This window comes from Mugil cephalus, chromosome 2, assembly GCF_022458985.1.
Source record: "Mugil cephalus isolate CIBA_MC_2020 chromosome 2, CIBA_Mcephalus_1.1, whole genome shotgun sequence".
Lineage (NCBI taxonomy): Eukaryota > Metazoa > Chordata > Actinopteri > Mugiliformes > Mugilidae > Mugil > Mugil cephalus.
The window spans coordinates 6,230,704-6,249,430 of record NC_061771.1 but is presented as its reverse complement, the minus strand read 5'-3'; the positions used below and the strand labels follow the sequence as shown (position 1 = coordinate 6,249,430).

Sequence of the window (18,727 nt, the reverse complement as noted above, 5' to 3'; positions counted from 1 at the left end):
TGATTGTTTTTCTTCAGTTTCTTATTAGTCCGTAAATACAGCGTACACTTTAACTAATATTGACTTTTTAGGAGAGCCTTGTTTTAGGTGGCTGAAACACGTTTGACTGCTGACCCTGTACACAACAGTTCATTGCTTCTGCAGCTCCTGTCTGCCTCTTCAAAGTGGGGCCGTGCTGACCAGGTGTCACAGTGGACAACAAACAGACAATAAATCATTTTTCTTTTTTCTTTAAACCCGCACGAATATAATCTCGTTTAGTGCAAAGACTAAATTAAGAAGAAAGGTTCCAATACCTTGTAGACAGAAAAGAATTTATTCAGCCGACAGCAATAATTTTCTGATAATGCGAAGTTGTAAATGAAATCAAATGTACTCCCTGTCCCCACTCAGCTGATGGTTTAGTTATACTAAATTCACACTCTAATCCGACAGATTGCAATAATACACGTGCAGCCTGGTTTGCCAACTGACAATCGTGACAGAAAAGAAGAAGAGACATTAGTAGAACAAGTAAAACCTGCTGCAACCTCAGACTGATCTGCAGTGAGGACAATTTAAAAGAAAGGTGAAGGCTAGGCAAGTGCAGATGAGAAGATGGTTGGGCTAAAGAAAGATATCGTTTCTGTAGGGACAAATGGAGGTCATGTTGGAGGTGAGATCCTGAGTTTTACTTTCTGTCAATTCTGTCTTTCTGCATTCATTCAGTAATATGCTCGCTAACATTAGCCTAGAGGATTAGAACGTTTGCCATTGGTGGACAAACACTCTTACGTCTCTTTCTCATTAGCTATTGTGAAAAACAAATAGACTTATAAAGACAGAGTTGATCTGACAGATGTTTGATATTAATCAGGACAAGGAACTCCTGTTCAGTTATGTACGATCATGATCAGGGACACATTTTGTGCCTGCGATGCAGACACTGGCATAATCATGTGCCAAAATAGGTATCCATCCCTGGCCCCATAGCTACTTTGACATGACAGTGGACCTGATTACTACAGTGACTGTATGTAGAAGGTAGGTCTACAGGAGTAGTCTAAACCCAGCTTTAACCATAGACTTCAGTAGACTGTCCAGCCAGACACAGCGGATTGTTTTCAGGGCAAAAGCGCTTCAAAAACTGCCAAAACGCACACAAACCAGCCAATATATAACTGAAGTACTGATCATATCATGATATTTTAGCCACTCAGACACTCGACACAGCACATTAGTGCAGCCTATCATAAAAAAAAAAGAAAAAAATCCTCTGGTATCTACATGACTACACACATCTGGCTACTAGAAAGCCATATGTTGGGGTCATGTTGTCCACTAATAGGCCTGCGTGTTGGGAAGAGCTGGTTTCGTATCAACCCAGAATTAAAAAGTATTCGAAAAAAGCACCAAAATTAGTAAGATTAAGAACTTTAATTGTCATAGCACAGAAGTTACAACGGAAATTTTGTTTGGCAGCAATCTCTAGTAACAGATTGAAGTCAGGGGATCACAAAGGTATTTCAGATGGCATTTGAAACTAAATTTCGTTCACCGACCTTTCCAACACTATTTATTTATTTTTCATTTTTCCTTTACCCCAAAAATATATTATAAAAACCGCCCAATCGGACGTGAAACCACCAGATCTGGCAACATCCAGCAGACATTTTTTTTTTTTTTTTGTGTCATGCTTACTGTCATTCAGTTGACTAGAGAACCGTCGACTGCTGCCCTCTTAAAGAGACAGGCCGACACTTTATACTTCCTGCACATGCACAGACGGCGTGTATCGCTTTAACCCCGCGTGACGGCCAGTCGCGGTGAAAGTGGGGTATGCGAGTGTGAGCGTTTTGCGTTGTTTTAGAATTCCTGTACCCGCTGTGGACCTTTGGATCCCGTGCCTCAGGGCGGGTAGGCAGCTCCGCCATCCACGGCAGCAATTGGCTGCGCTCCTCTTTTTTCCGCACTCCCGCTTGTTATTGCGCTTCACTCATAGAAAAGACACGACACATCTCTCTCACACACACACGCGGTCAATTACACACGCACTCAGTGGCGTGAGCGTGCGTGATGCTGCTGGAGCCCAAAGTCCCCTGTCCGTGGCGCAGTGCCTTATCGGAATGTGTGAATATTAACGAGGTTAGCCGCGATCCGTAGACCAACCACAGGCCACTGACAGCTGTAACCCCTGCAGGCCACAGGGCCGACAGCCAACAAGACCGGCGTGCCGAGGAGGGCTCTAAAGAAGAAAAGGACGGCCGTGGGGGCGACAGACCAGAGGCTCGACCAGAAGGAGACGGCGACTGCAACTGTAAGGACATCGGACGACGGGAGGACCCCTACACCATGACGGAGAAACGGATGTCGCGGTGGTACTTCGGTGGCATCGCGTCCTGCGGAGCCGCCTGCTGCACACATCCTCTGGATCTGCTGAAGGTGAGGGAGTGAGGCTCTGTCTGTAACCCTCCGCCGGGCTGTGCAGAGGAGTGCAGGCCTGAACACCAGCACACAGCTGTTCGCGGAGCGCCCAGACACCGACGTGAGCCCGCTTTTGGTTTTAAGTGTCTCACTGTGTGCTCACGGTAATGTATGGAGCGGAGGAAATATAGGGCGCAGGTCAGGCCAGAACACATGTGTGCGTAATCTGAGGAAAATAATAGGTGGTTGTTGTTGGATTCAGTGTCATTTGAGATCGCAGACTGTGTTACTACGTGTCATCGCCTGAAAGCAGGTGTGTGTGTGTGTGAGAGAGTTTGTGATCTTGCTTGTTCATTCTTGTTGATTCGGCCCCACGCTGCTCCACAGAAGATTAAACTTGCACACCTACTCCAAATGCCAAATCTTTTCTCGCTTTTGGTTGCACTGAAGAGCAGCACATGACCCTGATAACACTAACTGGTGCACAGGAAGTCATGTGCTGTGTAATTATGTGGTGCAGTGAGAGGGTGCCCAGTGGAGTTTATGTCTGCCCTAACTTGCTTTTAGCCATAAAAGCGTGGTAGTATTTAGCAGTTCTGCATTTCTATTTTGAGTGTGGCCTCATTACTGCACATTATGCTCTCACCAAAGAAGAAAACAACAAAGCTTACCAACTGTACAATGATTAAAATTGTTTTCATCTGTCCAGATAAGAAGAGAGGCCTCTGTCTGGACAGTGTCCATATTTTATTATTTTATATATATATTTTTAGTGGTTCACACATCATTTTCTTCTTCAAGGTTGCCTAAATTGTAGTCCAAAGTGTACTCATTAGTTTAGTGCTGAGCAGCATGAGGAGGAACCGACATGCACTAGATGCATGTGATCTGGATCAGTAAGTGTGAGTCTTTTGAAACACTCGTGATCTGCAAGGTGTTAAACATGCGTGACGTTAGTTTGCCAGACTTCATTCATCCATAAAACCTGATACTCTGTAGATGGATGGATAGATAGACCGATAAGCCTTTATAGAACTGAATGCAAAAACATTACAAGAGCGATTAAATGTGTCAAATAGCCAGTAAAATTGAAAAAAGACAGACCACATACAGTGATGTGAGTAAGTAATGAAAGACATCAACAAAAATAGTGAATAAAATAGTGTGAAAACATATTAAGCAAGTGAAATATTTCACATAGACTACAGTCTTGTTTTTTTCAGCATCCTTAGGCTAGAAACAGTTTTTTTATGCATGTTTGTGCACACCTTCAAGCTTGTGTGTCTTCTGCCAGAGGGCAGGGCAGAGAACAGTTCATGTCCTTCAGCAGGGCTGTGCAACCACATCTTGCTGTGACCCATATTGTAGGAAGGCTGTGGTTTGTGGGCTGGACAATCCCTGCACTATTGCCCTTGGACTGAACTGACACAAAGCGCCACATATTTTGAATGATTTTATTGAAATTCTATAAACGGCACCGGCTGGCTTTTTGTTTAAGTAATAATAAAAAAAAAAAGAAAACATCAGCTTCCAGGTTTAATAAAAAAAAGCCACATTCACGAAGTCATTCACCTGCTGACTTTTTGTGAAAGAGAAAAATAACCGGTTTCAGCCGGTTCTGGCCCACAGGCCGTTAGTTGGATAGCCCTGTCCTAGAGGAAGCTGTAGTTCAACACACTTTTTGCGCCACAAAGTTATCTGAACCTGGCAGAGAGAAGCCAAATGTTCTTCCTTTTGTTCTGTTGCTTCTTGTTGTCAACAGCCAGCAGCCCTCACGAGATGCAATATGAGAGCACGCTCTTTATTGGGGGAGGAAAGAAAGACGCCGCGAGCTTTGGCTCGTATTTATGGAGCACTCTCGAAAAGTGTAGTCGCTGCTCGGCCTTCTTTGTGTCTGCAGAGATGTTCGCCCCCCCCCAGCAGAGGTCTGTTGAGCTATGCACCCCTATGGACTAAAAAGTGGAAACACTCTCCATTGATGTGATGGGGTCAGGCTCTGCTCTGTGTCTTCTGAAGTGATTAGTTCCTTAAATTCGTTTGTGTCGAGGGACGGGTTATGTGCAGCACACCATGCAGACAGCTTCAGGATCTCCATGATCCAGGCACATGCGATGGTGGCTACAACTACTAATGTGTCTGGGATGATGGTATTGAATATTGACTGGTGTCCTCAGTGGAGTCCAGGTTTGCTCTTTGTATAAGTAAACTGATGAGGATCAAAGGTAGGAGACAGACTGGTTGTGACATGGTCAGCAATCAGTCTTTCAAAACGCTTCATGACTACTGATGGTAATGCTACTGGCCTGTAGTCACTGAGGCTACAGACCGACTGCTATTTGGGGTCAGGGATGATGGTAGCTGACTTCAGACTAGAATGGTGGCTTGTGACAAAGACGGGTTGAATATCCTGATGAGGACCCCTGAAAGCTGGTTTGCACAGGCTTTGAGTACTCCTCAAAGCCTCTCTGCCTTCTTTGGAACCCCTCTCATCGGTACCTGCCTGACCTGATGTACTTTAAAAATGAATTGGGAGCCTTTTGCCTTGGAGCAGGCAAAGAAATGAGTTGTTCTGCAAGTGAGGCATCCGTTATTGCAAAAAGTAGAGATCCCCGGATCTGGTGTAATCCCAACCACACACTCTGTGGGTTGCTGTGTATCAAATTGTCCTCCACCTTTTTCTTCAGGTCCTCCTGAGAAGCTTTTGATACCTCTCCTCAGGTTCACCTTTGCCACATTGTAGTGATCTCTGTCCCTCGACCACAACCTTAGGACTGTGTTGTACTTGTCATCCAGGGACTGATTGATTGGGATTAATCTGGATACGTTCGCTAACAGTGACGATGTCTTTGCATCTCTTAATTGTATGAGAGAGCAGTCTGTGTGTGAGCGTCAAAGTCCTACACTTCAAACGTGCCCCATGATGCATGTGAGGTATATTGTATTGAAAGGAATCCTGCAAAAAATATTATTGGTATGGGAGACTGCAGTGAAGCTGCATTTCAGGGAATTGTAAAAGCTTTCAACATTCAGGTGTTGTGCCAACAACAGAGGTGAGTTCCATTAAGGACAGCTGGAGGGATTAGGCAGAAATAGAAAAGGATGTGTGATGGAAGCAAAAGTAGCACCGTCATGGTGACTTTCATTCGTGTTCACATGACGTGCCTGTGTCAAAGGTCCATGCGCTCATTTCCTTGTTTTATAAGCCTGTTTTGTGAATAATCACAATAATAACCAAACTGACATTCAAATAAAGGAATTGCAGTCCGCCGCAGCTTAAACGGCTATCGTTCAGCTCATTTGTTACATGACTCAAAGTGACCCATCAACAGAAGAATGTCACTGTTATCTTTAGATAACTAAAACAACCAAACGCATAAAGAAAAAGACAAAAGAACTCAAAGTACGTCCCGCTCTTTGCTTTGTTCTTTACCTCACAGTGAAAAACTTTTAAACGCTGTTATATTTAACACATTCACATAAAAGCCGATGGAAGGGCGTTTAAATTTAGAAGGACGGTAGCGTTGTTTCATCAAGGAAGTAGTTACTGACCCAACACACATCACAAAGAAAATAGGGCCAAGTCATGATTTATTGATTTCCTCTTTTGTGTTAACTCAAACACACATATGATAAGCAGCACTCTGTTGTCTTACTAACATTATGTTGCTAATAATGCTAATCAAGATTTGTCTGACCTCACCTGCAACAGCAATATTCACGCGCACACAAGCTCATTTGGGTGTAATATTTGAATGGTGTGAGCGCAGCAACCTCAAATGTTTGTTTCGTCATATTGGAATTCCTAACGTCGTCTTAGAGTTGAAATAAGACTTTGCTGCCACTTTAGAATGAAATAAAAAAACAACTGATATATAAAAGATTTGCATCTTAACAGAAACCGTCGCTCCCCATCAGGCTGCAGACTGACTGCTGCTTGGGGACAGGGATGATGGGAGCTGACTTCATACTAGATGGAATGGTGGCTTGTGACAGAGACAAGTTGAATATCCTGATAAGGACCCCTGAAAACTGGTCTGCAGAGGTTTGAGTACTTGATCTGGCAGCTTTCCTTGGATGCACTCCTATCACGTACGCGCTGTACTTGATGTACCTGAAAAGTGATTGGGGGATTGGTGAGATGCAGGGTTTGCAAAGAAACGGTTAGGTTGTTCTGCGAGCGTTCAGGCGTGAAGAGATCCCTGAATCTGGTGGAATCCCGGCAACACACTCTGTGGGTTTTTGCTGTCAAGTTAGATTCTTTTACAACAACTTTTTGCCATGTGTGTCGCATATTGAATTTGCGATAAGGAAAACGAATGGAATGAATGAAAAGTGGGACACCGACACATACAGTATGTACTGTCAGAATGCTGCTGCAGGAAAATCTAGGCAAACGGGACGTTCTGGAGCTGACAAAAGAAGATGGCATAGAAATACTATGGAAGTACATACATATATATGACAAAAAAACACTCAACAGCAACTCGACAGCAATAAATTTAGCGTTAATTTTTAGCATGACACTCAGCTCAAAGCACCACATGGCCTCACAAAACTGCTGGGCACGGCTGAAACCTCCCAGGCCCATTTCTTCTTTTAAAAGTAAAATAGGTGAATAGTTTTAATCAAAAGTTCTGACATAGAGTACAAAATTATGGTTATTTCTCTGAGTCACTTCTCTGAGAAGTGATTCTGAGTCACTGCCGGTAACTTGGAAATGTGAAGAAAAGATGAAGCTTTGGAACTTGGTTATCACTGAGGGCTGGGGTCAAAATGTTATGTTTTCCGTTTAACTGACTTTGTGTGGAAACCTGTATGTAAGAGTAGAACAGCTGGTTCCTCTTGACAGTGACTCAGGAAAAATGTTTCAAAGAGTGTCCCAGAGTTGTGGGACCCACTAATTAATCCCTGATGCAGAATTTTCCCGTGAGGGATTATTAAGAATTAAAAAAAAAAGGATGATGTAACAGGAAAGATATTGTGTTCTAAACAGAAATGAGAACAGACAATGTAGTAGAGCTACTGACCTCGTCAGACAAGGACAGCACATGCGCACACACACACACACACACTGTGTGCTCTGAGCTGCTCATGCTGCCAGGTTGCTATCTGGCATTGCTGTCTTCCCTCCCTTTCTTCAGGCTCTATAAGGAACCTGCAGAACTGCATTATGCAAAATGAATTTTGGAGATGGGCCAATACTGGAGAATAAAATTCAGCAGAACACACATGAAAGCCTAAATGTCCGTGGAGGTTCATCCACGTCACCTTGACACGTGAAGATAAAGATGAAGCTTTGGAACCTGGCAATCATTGAGAGCTGCACTGTTTACCTTAAGGTTTAGGTTTAACCGACTTTGTGTGGAAATCTGTGTGTAAGAGTAGAACGACGGGTTCGTCTTGGCAGCGGCTCAAGAGATAGGTTTCAAAGAGTGACGAGTGGAATCGCAGAATAATACGGCCCACTGAAAGCTTTTCAAGAGGTGTCACATTTAGCTCTTTAACTCTGTGTCTGTTGTCCCCGTGGTTCTGAAATGAACATAGATCCTAACACGTGACCGTCTCCCCAGGTGCACCTGCAGACGCAGCAGGAGGTGCAGAAGAGGATGATGGGGATGGCCCTTCATGTGGTGAAGAGCGACGGCGTGCTGGCTCTCTACAGCGGCCTCTCTGCCTCCCTTTGTAGACAGGTACGTGTGTCTGTGCGCACTGCCACGTCTGCTCTCGGACCTCGTTGCGCTGCTCGTTTGCAGTCTTCTGATCAAATGCAGATCGAATTACTTGCGTTACAGATTTATTTTAGCTGGACAGGTCACGATCAGTCGAGTTTTGTTCCAGAAAGCGTAGAACATGTTTTGAGGCAAACAATCAGTAACAGGAGAACAGCAGCCAAATCGTGACATTTGTATTATATATTAATGAAATTCATATCGTTACATGTTGGTTTGTTGCAAAGGACGCAGGGAGAATGAAATGCTTCATAACTGTCCCCTCTCCTCTCCAGATGTCATATTCCCTCACTAGATTTGCCATCTATGAGACAGTGAGAGACATGATGGGCAGCACTAGCAGTGGCCCCATGCCTTTTTACCAGAAGGTCCTGCTGGGCGCTTTCGGAGGTGGGAACACACATATTCTTCCTCTCTCTTTCTCGTACGTCCAGTTTGTACACATGCAGTGTCAGCCACGCAGCACCACGTGCCAACTGGGTTTCTCTGCCAACAGGTTTCACCGGTGGGTTTGTTGGCACGCCGGCAGACATGGTGAACGTCAGGTAACACCGTATGATAGCATTTCATGGAAAAGGCCAAACTTTCATTCCGTCATATGTGTAAAATGTGAAATGGTTTTGCTCCTAGGATGCAGAATGACATGAAGCTCCCAGCAGAACAGAGGAGGAAGTGAGTGTTTTTTATTTCATTTAAAAATATATATATATATATATATTGTTTACATGTTCTACATTCCTTAGTAATTTAACATTGAATGTGTGCTTCTCCCCAGCTATAAACATGCCATAGATGGGCTGTATAGAGTCTTCAGAGAAGGTAACTGCTACACAACTTGATGTTAAGCTCACTCAGGCATGTTGTCTAACCTCACACCCTCTTTCCTGTCTCTAGAGGGGGTAAGAAGACTGTTTTCAGGAGCCTCCATGGCCTCCAGCAGAGGCGCGATGGTCACCGTGGGACAGGTAAGTCGACTTAACTCGGCTGACAGTCTGAAATAAAAGTTTTGCTCAACAACTGGAGGCCTCAAAGAGACAGACACATTCATACAGATTTTTTTTTCCGTATTTTACATTAAGTGTACAGGCACAGGCATTCACCATTGCCAAATTTATTTTAAAGATGAATAAGCTGTTTGTTAGAAAGGTTCCATTTAAACATTGTGTTCTGCTTCATTTCACTTGTTGAGAGCTGCGTTGCTAAGAAAGTGCAAGTCTTTATGTCTAGCTAGTCCAGTGATGTCACTGTGTATGTGGGCTGACTGAAGGTAACTCAGTGACGTACGGTGTAGACAACACTGCACTCTAGAAATGACAAATTATCGAGGGCCGCGAGTAACAAAACGGTCTAAGAAGACATTCATGTGCCTCAATATTCTTTATTGATAAGTGTAATAAGGATAGTGAATGACAGCTTTTTATTAATGAGCATAATAAAGCAAACATTGATGTCATTTATAGTACTCCTTAATAGATTTTTATGAGACAAAATCTGAGAATGTCTTTGCCAAAAGTCGGCAGTTCAGTATAGATAATGTGCCGATGGGTCATGCAGTTTTTATATGTAAGTATAAATTCAGGGTTTTTAATATAATGGTCCATCCATTCAACACGCAGCTGGAGGCAAAAACAGAAATGACTATATTTTCATACTTGTTAAAGTGTTTGGATTTTTTTTTTTTTTTTTTTTGGATCCAAAGTGAGGTCCAAAGCAAGAAAGCAGTGAAGGATGCTGACTTGTGTTTTCTTACGTGTTTCCTTTTCCCACTAAAATGTCTCCAACTATTTATTTGGACCTGTAGTTGGCGTGCTACGACCAGGCCAAGCAGCTGGTGCTGGGAACAGGCCTGATGGGAGACAACATACTCACACACTTTCTGTCCAGCTTCATCGCTGTAAGTACCTGGTTTTATTTGCGAGCGCCGCTGACCTGATTCAGCGGGTGTGGCGTTCACAAAGCTCCTCCGTCCACTGATCTCAGCTTGTGGTCGTCTGCAGGGAGGCTGCGCTACATTCCTGTGTCAACCGCTGGATGTGCTGAAGACGAGGCTGATGAACTCCAAAGGAGAGTACACGGTGAGTGGATCCCTCCTCATCCCTTTTCATTGTCCCGTCTAATCCTTTTATTACTGTCTGCCACTGGCTCTCAGTCTTCAATTTCATTTTAAAGCAGCATGTGTCTCTCTTCAGGGGGTGACACATTGCTTACGAGAGACTGCCAGGCTGGGTCCGTTGGCATTTTACAAGGTAAAAAAACAATATATTTGACTTGGTGTCAGGGTTAGCCTTTGGTGCTTTGGTTCAGTCTGAACCAGATAGATTTGTTCCCTGGCTGCAGAGGACAGGTCGAAGAAAAGGCCGCTGCACAAAACAAAAAAGGACATTCGGTCCTGCATCGCAGTGGGTGCTGTAACAGTGTAAATCGTACCTCAAACGCACCTCAGGTCACCTAGAAAATAGTCCCCCAAGACACACAGTGTAGTCCCCGTTAGTTATTTAAATGAAACGCGCCTGTATTTGGGCCATTGTGGGAACATTTGTTAGGTTTTTCATTTTACCAAAAAAAAAAAAAAGATGAATTAGCTGGGACCCCGAACAACTTGGTTAAGTAGGGACCCCCTACCTACTATATGTGCTGTATATTAACCTATATTACCTATATTATCATATTATTATCATTTTGCATTTAATATTAAGTTATCCCTTCGGATTCATGTTAATGTCTATTTAAATAAATTTACTTTATTTATTTGTGTGGGAAATAAAAAAAAAAAATATATATATATATATATGTATAAAAAATATAAAAAATGTCTAATCAGTTACAGTGAACTTCAGTTAGTTTTAAATAGAGTACAAATAGTAGTCAGACGCTACATTTTTCATTTTTTTCCCAGGGTCTTGTTCCTGCAGGAATCCGCTTGATTCCCCACACAGTTCTCACCTTCATCTTCCTCGAGCAGCTCAAGAAATACTTCGGCATTCGCATCATCTCCTGAGCGCGCTCCAAGACCGACCCCTTCTATACTTCCAGCGCTGTCATGGCTGAACACTCTGCTCCATATCACTTCCAAGAAAAGAAGGGAAGAAAGGAAATCATGTGCATTTTATTAAAGTCTGGCGCATGATTTCTTTTCTCCTTTGGTTCTACCTCTAATTCACATCCACAAGTTAATGGTTTTTATGAACTAAACTTCTCCCCTCTATCAATAAAGACTTTCACTACAATACTAAGACAGAAATGACTAAATGAAAAGGGTCTATTATGGGATTATTACACCTACCAAGAGAGAAAGGTCCTTTATCATTTCATGATAGGATGACATGTAGTGTGATCAAGTGTTCATTTTGAGTTAAGTAAAATCCTGGAACTCTTCTGCCATGTTGATGATAGGCTGCTTGTTAATTTGTACTAATTCCAAATCAGATTGTGTGATTTAATGTTTTAATCTCGCTTGAAGCTAAATTCAGTAACAGTTGAAGATCTTAACATACGTGTTTTTTCTACAGTCCTTTATAACACTTGTCATATTAGGCCAAGGCAGAGATTAGGGTTTAGCGAAAGTCCAACTTATAAAGTCGAAAACAACGAAAACACCTTTTCATCAGTGCCATCCTGGTTCAGTTACAATATTTAATGAGAGTCATTGCTGAAGCAAGACTGAAGATGCTGTTATGTAATCACACAGTAATCATTCCCTCCAGTTTTGACCAAACGCGTTCAGTGTTGATTTATTTATTTGCGATTTTGTCGATTCATATTTTAGAACTGGAAATCAGCCACTCACAGGTTCCCACGGTGTTATCCTTTACCTGATGCTCCTTTTATTTTATTCCGCTGACATCATTTCACTTCGATCCAAGAAGGGAAGGGGACCAAGTTTGTGTGTCTTGTGATTTTAAGCAAAGAGGAAGTTAGATGGGGACACTGTGAAACTGAAAGCGCAGGATGTTAACAGCCCGGTGAAAACCGGGACTGTTTCGGTTTCCTAGTGAAATTCTGTTAGACCACTTAAGTTCTCGATTTGTTTCCTACAGAATCTCTGCACAGTACATGTGTAGCATTTCCACTGTTAATGTTACTGCTTAATCTAGCTGAATGCATGTCAGACTTTATGACTCAGGATGCTGCTCTGTTTTAAAAGGCACTTTATAAAGTAAAATAATACTCGTAGGGACTAACCTGCTGCAGAGGAACACGTGCTGTGTGTTAAAACATGTCCTAAAATCGTTTTCACATGTTTAGATTTCATAGATGTGCCGGTTAAGCGTGATTTGTGGCTCCATTGACAGTTATTGTGTTACGATGAGACTGACTCAGTGAAATTAGGCCTTCTCTGTGCTGTGCCTGCTCTGTTAAGGGAGACCTTTATGTTGCCTTATGGTGTCTGTCCAGCAGGGGGCGGTCTCATAACGTGTGAAGTGTTTGTTTCCATGCATCCTAATAAGCCCTGAGATCATAACTATTTGCCTGCATCTGTTCATGGGTGAGACATGGTACTGTACCTTGCACATACATACACAATGGAGCCGGAGGGACAGTTGTGAGTTTGCGAATTTGCATTTTGTAGATCATTAACCAATGATTTTGGAATTAAAATACTAATTCAAAAAAGTGTGTTTGTTTTTGTGCGTTATCATTACAGTATGGCAGACTTCATTTTGGAATAAATCACTCTGTTGAAGCCATGGCACATTTTCTCATAGTTGTTATAAGGCTATGTGAAACCCAGGCCATTAAACAAACGGGGCGGTCTTTGTGTGTCTGCTCTGTCTGCCTCACACAGGACCATAATGCAGGATGTGATTCACCAGAGCAAGGGTAGTTTAACCATTTTCCCCCGCTTCATGCTAGCCTACAGACTTCAAATCAGTACGTATTTGGTAGAATTACGGCCTCCTAGCTTGAACTGTGCACTATAGTGGTGCTGTGCAACCACAGTGATGAATGGCAGCGAGCGTTCCTTTGCCTATATGAACACTGCTGCCTATTCCTTTATTAATACTATCCATCACATTAGTGGCTGTGACCTCTCAACCTCTACAATTACATGCCTCTGCATGCACCTTTCTCATTTAATCAGAGGTGCTATTTTTGCACAGCTGTGATACGTCACCTCCTGCCTCTACAGTGATAAGGGTTTTTTGAGTTTGTTTTTGTTTTATTTCCACAATAATCAGAACTGTTTCAAGATTCTGTGTAGAATCCAGAGGCTCTAAGCCCCCAAGGTGACAAGGACGATTCTCCCATTTAACAGAACCCAGCTCATAAAACAACACAAGAAAAAATGTTGGTGGGACAGAAAAGAAGAGGAAATGAGAGCTTATCATACATGGACCAGGATAAAGCATTTTATGCATGCAGTGTACGCATATAAACATGACTACACGATATACATCGAGTGGAGAGGGGTGATTCATTCAAGCTTGACAGTGATAGTGGGAGATTCAGGGTCCAGCTTGTGTGATACATTAACTTCTTCTTAACTTCCTTCTCTGTGGATGAAACAAAGACAGCAGTCATTTTTAACCCAGGAAAAAAAAATGGTTTTATTACATTCATTTTTGGAATAATCCACACTTTCATATTGTGTTGTGACATGACTTGCACAATATGCACAGATACTGCACTTAGGTATAGGTATATATTCCCAGCCAGAATAAGATAAAATGCAGCGTTAGGGTCATAACACATATGGCAGTAAATGTATTTATTTTTTTATGTAAAAGATTAATATGAAGTACACGCAAATGAAACAACTAAACCAAGTACTTCACTATAAAGTTTCCTCTGCCTTCAGGTCAGGGCTAAGTTTTAACTGCATTGGTATTCTGAAGTTAACAAGTACCTGAAAATTACTCTGCTCTCCTCTTTATTACTTTTGAAAGTGTTTTAAAAAAATAAATTAAAATGCTTTATTATTACTAATTATTTAGCTTCTGGTCACATCTCTTAATGTTTTAATTTGTGTGCCTTTTCAGACAACAACATATGCTAAGTGGATCTTACAATAATGGACCTTGCTACTAGAAGAGAAATTTGTACGTTATGTTTCTTGTCAAGGAGTGGCACTGAATGATGACGAGGGAAATCAAGGTTTTAACTATTGTGTGTCATGAGAGTGGGAGTAAAGTGCTGCTCTGTGTTTTGAAGCTAACTAATCCCTGCTGTTAGTGTAAAGTAAAATGAACACGGGACCAGAATCAATTAGCCGTGTCAGTAACTACATCAGTACTGGAATCAATACAATTTAGGTACCAAGGTACTTTTCACAGGATAAGAAAATCTACTGTATGTATTCTGTGGGAACTGGAGGGGATGTGGTTTGCCACCTTGCTCCACAAATCAATATTTTCCCATTAACAGCAATCCAGATCATTCATAATAATGTGAATGGGGTTGTTGGAGTTGACAAACCCACACTGAGTTATAACCTTTGCAAGTCTGCAGCCCTGTAAGATTTACAGGGTCTTACACACATTTGTTGTACAGCGGTTTCCAGCAAAGCCTGTGCACTCAACCTGCACCTGACAGTAGGCTGTCCCTGACTATTCTCCGAACACAGCGGAGCACAGCTAGCACGGCTTTGAATTCAACTGTGAAATAAATAATACCTTGATCTTCATTCACTCAGCTCTGTTTATTTTCTGGTTGATCTGATTTCACTGAGCGGTCCGTTTGCCTATAAAGACCACTGATAAAGGACTATATGTCAGGATGATAGAGTAGTTCACCACCTCACTGACTAATATGTTCTTCTAAAGAACAACTAAAGCTATGGTTAATCTGAATCTGTACTGAGAGAAAAGAAGTTTTGTGGGCTTTGAGCTGAATTTGAATGGAAAAACAAGGAATTTAAATTAACTCAAAGGTCACTGTGAAACTACCGAGACAGTGACACAGAGTTGAGAAAAGTTTTTATTTTGTGCATTTCGGCACATGCAACTAGTCTGGGAACATACTTTCCTGACCCTAAGTATTCTGGCAGTAACACTTTTTAAACATAACGATGCCGGATTCAGTTGCAGTCTCAACTTTAAATTGAGTAGGATGAAATAAATACAGAAAGACCTCTGTGTGAGATACCACACCTTTAACAATAACACCAGTGTCCAATGTTTAAGGGATTCTAAATAATGGAACACATAGTAATGAATTAAATAAATAAATAAAAATTAAACCAACACAGCGATGCCCAAAACCACAATGTTACATATTTACAGCAGCAAATAAACAGTCATGTACAACAAACAGTTAATTTCACTTTACAAGGCACTATAATTTTGATAACGATAATCAGCTGAAACGAATTCAAAGCTAAACGTTATACATAACTAAGCAGAGTCGCTTTGGGTGACTAATGGGTGACGTCACAGGCGCCACTCGTCTGTTTCAGCTCAATTTAAACTGCACCTTTTTGACCATTTTTGGTACAGTGGGCTGAGCCAAGCACCTGAGTTATCCAAGAAGTAGCATATTTAATGAGAGTATATAGGGAAACAACACAGGATCTAGAGAAGAACCTTGTGGGACTCCACATGGTTCTGTGGGACACCGAGTCAGTGTGTCCGACATGAACTGACCCGCAGATTCTGAAAACCTCCAGTCAGTCACATAACATGAGTACCAATCAGGGCAAGGCAGACCCAGAAATACCCCCCCAGGGGTTTAGTCTATAAAACGATGAGTTGTATCAAAAGCAGAGCAGAAGTACATTTCAAAACAAAGAGAACGTCTAGGGGCCAGATGAAGGCTTAATTTGGACCAACATTTTAGCCATGCCCTCTAAGGACAGGGGGTAAAAGAGGCTCAGGATTGTGCAGGGCACACTAAATACATGATGGTTTGATGAGGGGGGATTACTTGCTCTGATAACGTTGACTTTATTCACAAAGCATTTAAGAAGATCATTCAATCAGTATTTGACTAGGCACACACTTGTGGAATGGTAGGAGAGACAATAGTGTTCAAAGTCTTGAATTTATTTTGTTAGGTGACATAACACTGTCAGAGGCTGACCCCATAGCTCTGTTGGTTGACAGTAGATACACCACTGAATGAAAAGTGAATGAAAAACAGACTTTCAGCAGTTCTTTTAAACAATGAAATGGATGAATGTGAACATTTGCACGTGGGATGGTTGAGCCCCCTCACCTCCATGTGGAGGACCATTCTGTTAATAGAGGTCAGGAGTGATGGCAGTAGGTCCAGGAAAATAGCAGGGATTGCAGCATGGTCGAAACAATATATGATGGCTTTTATGAAGAGGATGTCCGCGGTTGTGGGATCTCCAGTGATTAATGTACTGCGGGGAAAGAGAGGACAGGGAGAAGACGTATGGAAGCTACCAGGTAACAATGAACAAAAGCAAGATAGGTTAAAGTCAAAGTGTTGAAGGTAGATGAGGAGAGGACCTGCAAAGTCTAGATGCTGGTGATGGAGAAGAGGAAGTTGTCAGGTGGCTGAAGGAGACCTCTCATGAAGACCGCAACTCTCCTCCTCATCCATGGAGGGACACAACCTGCAGATGGAGTGACAGAATGATAAAAGCATAGGGTCGAGACAATGACTGGCTGGGAGAGGGCGGACAAATGGTTAATTGGATGAGAGTAGTGACATAGTGACATAGTAATAGAAGACTGATTTTGACAGTGTGGGGAAATGGAAGAGATAAGGACACAGAGCAGCAGGAGGTTCACTGGAGGGGAACAGATCACGAGGGGACCGAGCTTGATTATCGAAGCTTCACTGCAAACTTTCCTCTTCTTTCCCTCAAACACTGAGCCTCTTTCCACAGTTACCTTCCGATGACTTTAATTTCCATCACAATAATTCATCAAATAAGCAAGAAATTCATGCACCCCTGGTGCCCGCTTGATTATTTATGAACTTATAGAGTATGAAGAATTTCCTCCGTCACAGCCAGTGACCACCAGGTGTCGGCTTGAAAGAGTCCCCTCAGCATCAGCTTTCATTTTGTCTCATGTGCTCAGTAGTAGATACAATGGACCTCAGAGGATTGTTTATCAAAATTCCATTAAGAAATGAGTCAATGTTTATTTTGAGCATCTTCACAAACACAGCCCTGATGACTGAGTACTACACACAGCGAGGATCTATTTCAGTCTTTATCTTTTTAACTTTCCTTTTTGCTGAATGTAATGTTTTAATTAATGCATTGTGTGAAGAGGTGTTGTGAAATAACAGACTTCTTTTCACAGCAGAATGAAAGCTTTTCACAAACTGGTCAGATGAGCAGTTCTGACAACATCAATCACCTGGTAATATTGAGCAGCCAGTTGAAGGCAACTGGGTCATTCAACAATTAGGCAGTAGCATCTCATGGTTAAAAACAAAGCACATTTCAGAACTCAGTTACTGTTTCAAACTGAATATGAATTCAATGTAATTATGATTTTATTAGGACACTGCTTTGTAGTGAAGACCGATCGGCCACAACATTAAAACTCCTGACACTAATTAACATTAAACTTCTTGTGACAAGTCAATGTTCTGTTGGGAAACTGTTATAGCTGGCATTCATGTTGATGTTACTGTATGTAGCACCCAACTAGACCAGAGCAGACACCCCCACCCCATAGCAATAACACTCCTTAGGAACAACTAAAAAAAAAACATGAAATACAGCACAAGGTGTTGACCTGGCCTCCAAATCCACTAGATCTCAAACTGATCAGGTATCTGTGGGATGATCCCAAAGGCCCCCACTAACAACACTGTGTTGGCAGAGACCACAGGACACCATCAGAAGACCCATGTCCATTCACTACTGAGTCAAAGTTGTTTTGAAGGCACAGGGAAGACCTGCACAATATTAGGAAAGTGGTCATAAAGTTATGTCTCATCTGTGTGCCTCCAGGAAATAGCTTGTACCAAACTGTAACACCAATGCACATGTCTACAAGTACTCCTGATTGTGATGAGATTTGTTATTGTGATCACATGTCCCAATTCTGTGTGGGCCCTTCGTCCTTTTGAGACAGCGTTTTTGTTAGAACGAACATCATCTGAAATCTTTAGCTGAGTCAATATTTCTATCACCCAATAAGACTGATGCCTCTGCCAACCCTGACGTTATAAACTTCCCCCTTGGACACACACATTACATTACCACTCTGAGGAATATGTGTCTGGTCATAACTCGCTCTCTGACAGACTAAGTGCTAAACAGGGCACAGATGCAGAATTTTGAGTGTGTGTTGAAAGGCGGGGCGTGTGGTCTGTAGTAGGTGTGGATCCGTATGAGTTCCCCCTGATCGGAACTATTCAAATCATCAATCAATACCAAGAACCTCAGATAAAATCCGGCTTGATGGCCTAGGCTCACACCGCAAGGCTGTCATCAGATCAGAACAGCTGTCAAGTGTTTCAAGAGAAATTGTCTCCGTGTGCTGCAATTACTTGTCCTCACCCGAGTGATGCATTCGAGCCAGTGGGTGTGTACGGAGGAGTTAGTGGTGAATTAGTGTGATGGAGGTGTGGGTGAGTGAGAAAATCATGAAAGATTAGAAGGAGTGGGAGAAAAGAAAGCATCTGTTCTTCAAAGTGTGGGTGTGTTATATATGTACCTGCAT

At 42.3% G+C, this 18,727-nt stretch overlaps 1 protein-coding gene across 1 annotated transcript; it reads left to right on the top strand.

The window, feature by feature from the left end:
- The first annotated feature begins 1,456 nt into the window (after positions 1-1,456).
- On the top strand, positions 1,457-11,585 carry slc25a10b (solute carrier family 25 member 10b). Its single transcript, XM_047578458.1, has 11 exons — positions 1,457-2,421; positions 7,974-8,093; positions 8,408-8,522; positions 8,629-8,677; positions 8,763-8,804; positions 8,908-8,951; positions 9,027-9,097; positions 9,934-10,026; positions 10,130-10,207; positions 10,322-10,378; positions 11,029-11,585. Exons 1-11 carry the CDS (start codon positions 2,332-2,334, stop codon positions 11,128-11,130), a joined length of 861 nt encoding a protein of 286 aa, XP_047434414.1. The 5' UTR covers positions 1,457-2,331; the 3' UTR covers positions 11,131-11,585.
- The last annotated feature ends 7,142 nt before the right edge of the window (positions 11,586-18,727 follow it).